The sequence below is a fragment of the Brienomyrus brachyistius genome, chromosome 22, assembly GCF_023856365.1.
Source record: "Brienomyrus brachyistius isolate T26 chromosome 22, BBRACH_0.4, whole genome shotgun sequence".
Lineage (NCBI taxonomy): Eukaryota > Metazoa > Chordata > Actinopteri > Osteoglossiformes > Mormyridae > Brienomyrus > Brienomyrus brachyistius.
The window spans coordinates 6,428,667-6,434,739 of NC_064554.1; the positions used below are offsets into that span (position 1 = coordinate 6,428,667).

The window sequence follows — 6,073 nt, forward strand, 5'->3', positions numbered from 1 at the left end:
TACGGTTTAGGGAGTGTTGTACACTCAATACTTCGCATGTGTAGAAATTTCAACAGAGCCTTGAAAACTCTTGCTGTTCACGAGTCGATATCAACGAGTCGGAATCAAGTCCAAATAAAAAAATAAGGAGTTGCAAGTCCAGTGCGACTCGAGTCCAAGTCGACACTTAAATATACAGGTTGGTGAATAATGAAAGCATTTATTTTCATCAGCTTTGATACTCACTAACTGATAGTGATTCTTCTGTGACTGGATTTTTTCTGAAAAAAGCACGAAACACATGTAACACTCTGAGTACAACCAGCTATTAAATATAGGTTCGTTATTACTCATCTTATACAATACAACACACGCTTCTGTATTTAAATGACACATTAACGATTTCAATGAAATATGCTGCAGAAGATACTGAAAAATTACACTACCAACATATGCATATCAATGTAACACTTATTTACGTAAACTGCATAAAACGCACCACATTCATCATAAAAATGAGCCTATTGCATATGGAAAGTAAAGCGTATTGTTTAACAGCAAGACAATGCGGATGGTCTGCATGGGTTAAACGGAAACACAATCAAAACATGTTTTTCGACGCCGCCACTTGCGTAAGGTCACGTAGGAAGCAGGGGGGAGTGACAGCGCTTATTATCGTTACACGAGTGGACAGCGCCAGTCATGCTGAGATACTGCAGTGCTGCACGAAGACCTTGAACGGACACATTATGGGTAAATATTAAAAGGCAATGCGAAAGTCCCAGAGGCTTTGCATTTCCATAATATACATTTTATCTTTATTAAATTATAAGGTTTGCATGTGTTTTGGGAATGGTTTGTCCTACTTTGTGCCCCATAGTGTTGTCCTTGCGTTCCATTGGTCCATGTTTAAATGTTACCAAATGTTGGTACGGGAATTGTAGTTTATTATAAAACAAAATATTGGCGCAACCTTTGTAATTGCAATAAAGGTTATATATGCGTAAGTGCATGCAGTTTGGTTTTTCGTTGTTTTAATATAGATCAGGTGTACATATTTCCCTCCACCGGGAGCAATCAACAAACAGCATTGGCCTCAAAAGTCGAAAGCGAATTATCCGTCAAGGTACTACATTACCCACAATGCATCACGGCGCCGCTGTGACGTCATCACAGAGTAGCGAGTTTCCAAGATGGCGGCGTTGGGAAGGAGGCGCGGTGTCCCAGTCGACAGGGAGAGGTCAGTGATATTTAACCAACATCTCGTAGAAATTCATCCTTGCACAGGCAAGCATGGACAAAACACGCATCCTACATCATTCAATAAGGGAGTCTACAAATTAAAAAAGGAGAAGCCAGCTTTGTGGTCTTCTGGTGTTTGATTTGCCCAGTGGTAGCCAGCAGGCTAATTTACACTAATGACAGGCAAAAGCGCGCGTTTGTCTCACAGCCTGACAAATAAAATCAGCAAATAACTTGGATTTGAAACATTTATCATATTTTACTCGTTGTAATAACCAGAGGTAATATTAATAAGTATTAAAGGGCGCCTTTCAAGGAAGACGCTTCTTTTTGTTTTGTTTACCATTGAGTTTTAGGGATTTGACCAGATTTACTATTCAGACAGGCGTTTGCGCTGGGACAATCAAACGACTTAATTATAATTTCTAGGATGCATACAGAATGATTAACGTAGACAACTGTTTAAATTTCGAAGTGGCCGAGCTACGATCCTTCGAGGGGTTGGAGCGTCTGCACCCTCACCTTATCGCGGGAGCTGCTGCTTTGCCCGTTAACCGCTGTAAGGAGTTCAGTGACTTTGATATTGCGAGTTTCTTGCATGTTTCTATTGCTTGGCTTTAATACATATTTCACCAAAGATTTCCCATATGGGCCTGAATGGCCATGGATTGGCAAGAGCAGAAATGTATATGATTATACTGTCAGAGTTGTTTAGTGGACCTGCTGTTAACTGAGGTTCTGACTCTGCGGTCCTGACAGCCACATCTCCTAGCTCCTTAAAATGAATCAGAACAGAATGTGACACCCACCTTCAAATCAGTGAAATGGTCTCCTGTGCAGTGAGTGTGAGATGTGACGCTGACACACTCTGTGCTATCTTGCTGCAGCTGGTCAGTCGGGTGCACTGACACTGGCCACGCACAGTCCGGATGCGATCAGCTGCAGAATTCTGCACGGCTGTGGCCGCAGAGCTGTGAGCTTCCTCCTGTTGGCTTGACCACTCCTGCACTATGAACGCTTGCTCTAGTTTTTATTAGAACTCCCTCTGCTCTTTTCTCGGTATTAGGAGGGTCCTCTCAGACCAGGTCTCGCTCATGTTCTGCTGTCATATGGTGTGCTCTCTTGTACCCCCCACAGGGGAGTGATGGCCTCCACAGACTGTTACATTGTTCATGAGATCTACAATGGGGAGAACGGCCAGGAGCAGTTTGAGTATGAGCTGGAACAGGCACTGGAGGCCCAGTACAGGTACATTGTGATTGAGCCAACGCGCATCGGGGACGAGACGGCGCGCTGGGTCACAGTGGGAAACTGCCTGCACAAAACCGCTGTTTTGTCGGGTGCTGCCTGCCTGCTGGCACCGCTCTCACTGCCCGCAGAGTGCTCACGCTACGTCGCACTGCCTGCGGGTGCCATCAGTGCCGCCTGTGCCGCCCTCTATGCCATATCCTGGCAGTTTGACCCTTGTTGCAAGTATCAAGTGGAGTATGACAGTCACAAACTGACCCGCTTGCCCCTGCACACGTTGACCTCATCCACGCCAGTGGTGCTGGTGCGCAAGGACGACATCCACAGAAAGAGACTCCATAACACGATAGCACTGGCGGCACTGGCCTACTGCATCAAGAAGATCTATGAACTGTATGCTGTATGATTTAAAGTGAGAGAGAACATCTGGGAGGGACTAGAGTGGCAGAAAGCCATCACCAAGAAAAGCAACAAAACAGAGTTTTTCATTGAACTGTTCTGTGGTCTGGAAATTCACTGGAACACAGTTCATCTGCAGGGGCTGGTTGTTTTTCTCAATGACAAATAGATAAGCAAACATTGACACCCAGCCCCTGTAACCACACAATGAAATAGCGAGCAGTAAGGTCAGCATGCTGAGCATAGTGAGAGGTGGTCCCACAGCAGCATGCTAAGTATTAACAGCCTGACTTTGTCCTCCTCAATGGCTTCACTGTCCCCTTTACAATTGAGTAGAAGAGCAGCACATCATTAAATATTAGGAGCCTTGAACCTTACTTTACTTTTCTGTATTTTTTATAGCAAGTCCATGTAAGTGAACTGGTTCCATATCTTGTTTTTCTACATATAGTTTGGCACGTAGAAAAGCTATTTCATATATTAGTAAAGGCCATCTGCCTGTTTTTAAAGAAGGAAAATGGGTTCAGAAACCATGAGTTTGTGCTTCAGCCCATGAGCATCCCCAGAAAGTGAAGCTAGTTGAGCTGCTGCTGGTCTCCGCTCTGCTATCCCAGCATCCCTTGGGGCATTGTTTTCATGCGCATGGGAAGTTGGTGCTCAAGATGTGGCAGCTCCAGGTGGTGGGCCCCAGTCCTGGATGTAGGACCTTGCAGGTGTATATGCCACATGGTAGTGCCAGCGGCAGTGCGGAGTAGTTTTTCATCTTCCTCTTCATTGTACAATGAAGGTGTTTAGCATTCTAAAAAATTCTCAATTCATTGTCAACTTTTACTTTTAACCCATGTTAGTGTCACATTTGGAAATTCGCCAGTTCATCCCTAAATTTGTATGCACAACAAAACAAATACAACCATAAGCTCTAATGTCCTTTGTATATACAGTGGAGTTACACAGGAAGGTCAGATTTTTGCCTTTCTTTAATCAGCAGGAGGAACAAATCTAAAATAAAACTTTAAAAGTTAGATTTACATGTATCAGCAGTAGTTGGTCATTTTAAACAAATCAGCAAGTCTGTCATGCGTTTTGATCCATTTACCATTTTCTTAGTATTTGTGATATTCCTGAGGTCAAAGTTTTAGTCTTACACAAGACTGTTCACAATGTTTCCATGGTTCTTCTCAGCACGTTGATATTACGTTTGATCCCCGATAGACTGCCTTGCATTACTGTGCTATATGATGAGTCCCCAGGAAACAAAGCTGCCTGGGCCGGGTTACTGCACTGGAGTGAATCTTCACACTCGGAACTGAAGGAGCACCTGCTTGTGGACATTTGCAGCAAAATGCAGGACTGCTGAATGCAGAAAACGTATGACAGCTGCCTGTTGTTCAGGTTGCTTCATGTATGCTAGATGTGCTGAGATGTATATATTTTAAAAAGGTGAAAGGCGAGCTGTTCCTCTTTCCGAGCGGAACCTAAAACACTGTAATCCCCAGCCGAGCCAGTTGTGTGTACCGGGGAGCAAGGAGCACCACTGCAATGAGAACAGGAGTTCTCATACATCTGAGGACATCCAGGCAAAATCCAGATGCTTCATTACATCCACACTGTATTTTTGGCTGTTTTCTGGACAGTGTCTGATTGAGTTTGTGTGGTTTCAGCTGCATTGGGTGGAAATATACTCTACTCCACTGTCGGATCTGAAATATGTGCTGCCTAAACATTAACATTTAATAGTGTAATTACACGAGTAAATAAACATTCAATATTTCAGCTGTCCCGGCCCTTTCTGGCTGTTTTACCCCGGAGATGTCAGGATTGCTGTTGGCTCTGAGGCAGACAGGGCACCTTTTCTGTTCCTCGGCTATGATGCTTGGTACTCCAGTCCATGAGCAGTATGTCTGTCTGCAAAAGGACTCTCTGCTGACGACGACCCTATCTACATGATGGGCAACAAATCACCATGTGCCCAAGTATAAATGCTTTTGATTTTAGTACATTATATTGTGATTTTATTGATGAATTGTTCCTGCTCATATATGTTAGAATTTTTATATTAAAAATGTCACATCGCAGAGAAAATGTCACACTCCATGTGTGGTGAGCCAAGACGGCACAGCCATGTTTGGCAGGTTCCTGTCCCTGTCTGTCATTCTGCTGGACCTCTGGGGGTGAAATGGTAGATCCCAGATGCAGTATGAAAGCAAGAAAAAAGATGCGTGCAGATCAGAAAATTCTATTTGTAATACAGTATTTGACTTTCATTATTCATTGTTGAACAATTAGTGCCACTTGTAAGCAGCCCTTGCTAACTCACATTTCAAAAAGTGGTAAATCCCACCAAACATGTCACATTAGCGGAACAGCAATACAGATCACCTCTAATGATAATATACTTTTACTCATGTTTCCTTTTATAAAATCATACAATATTTCTGTGACAGGAAATTTGTGAAAGATAAACTTTGCATCCCGATGACTGGATAAGCATGTAGACGGTGAGCAGATAAACGCGGTAGCAGGGATCCCCCGAGCCGATGTCAAAGATGGGAATTGGGGCTGATCCGGGCATTTTTTTACTATTTGTTATCGGCCACTGCAGCCTGAACTATTTTATTTCCTGCTTCCACCTGATATATGTCAGCTGGACAGACTGTCACATGCTGCAGTAAGCCTGAGGCACATGGCTTGAAACTAGACTGTCGAGATGTCAGCTGTGTGAAAATTCTTTAAATTCGAAGTAGCCCAAGTGCTGCCTGCAATGTTTGTAATGTCATCCTTTCGAGATGAGGTAGCAACAGAGCATCGTTTGATGCAACAAATCTAATTAAGCACTTGCAGAAACATCATGAGGAAGAATACTGTGAAATTGCAAGGCCTACTCAGATGAAGAATGCACCGATGTCTACTGTATGTGTATGTATATTTAAATATTACAAGAATAGCTCAGATTGACAGCAGAACAGGGCACTGCAGTGGTTAGCACTGTTGCCTCACATCCACATCTCTAGGAATTGGTTGCCCATAAATGACCTGGTTCTATGGTTCATATGCATGTGTGAGTGAATGGTGTGTGAGTATGCCCTGCGATGGGTTCGCGCCTAGTTGGTGCCCTGGGTTGTTCCCCACCTTGCGCCTGTAGCCCCACAACCCTGAAAAGGACAAGCAGTTTCAGAAAATGAATGGAAGATCAGATTAGGACTTT

At 43.7% G+C, this 6,073-nt stretch overlaps 1 protein-coding gene across 2 annotated transcripts; it reads left to right on the top strand.

The window, feature by feature from the left end:
* The first annotated feature begins 601 nt into the window (after window positions 1-601).
* Window positions 602-4,641, top strand: LOC125718124 (transmembrane protein 11, mitochondrial-like). 2 transcript variants are annotated; one of them, XM_048991689.1, is made up of 3 exons: window positions 602-732; window positions 1,023-1,219; window positions 2,359-4,641. In XM_048991689.1, exons 2-3 carry the CDS (start codon window positions 1,173-1,175, stop codon window positions 2,873-2,875), a joined length of 564 nt encoding a protein of 187 aa, XP_048847646.1. In that variant the 5' UTR covers window positions 602-732; window positions 1,023-1,172; the 3' UTR covers window positions 2,876-4,641. The 2 variants fall into 2 exon arrangements, with proteins under 2 accessions (XP_048847646.1, XP_048847648.1); XM_048991691.1 differs by lacking the exon at window positions 1,023-1,219.
* Window positions 4,642-6,073: the final 1,432 nt, after the last annotated feature.

What these genes read in the sequence shown, in the direction of transcription:
- LOC125718124 (XM_048991689.1), top strand. Translation starts at nt 1,173, where the DNA reads ATGGCGGCGTTGGGAAGGAGGCGCGGTGTCCCAGTCGACAGGGAGAG. An exon ending in GTCCCAGTCGACAGGGAGAG is followed by an intron (nt 1,220 to 2,358) that starts GTCAGTGATATT and finishes TACCCCCCACAG; the next exon opens with GGGAGTGATGGCCTCCACAG.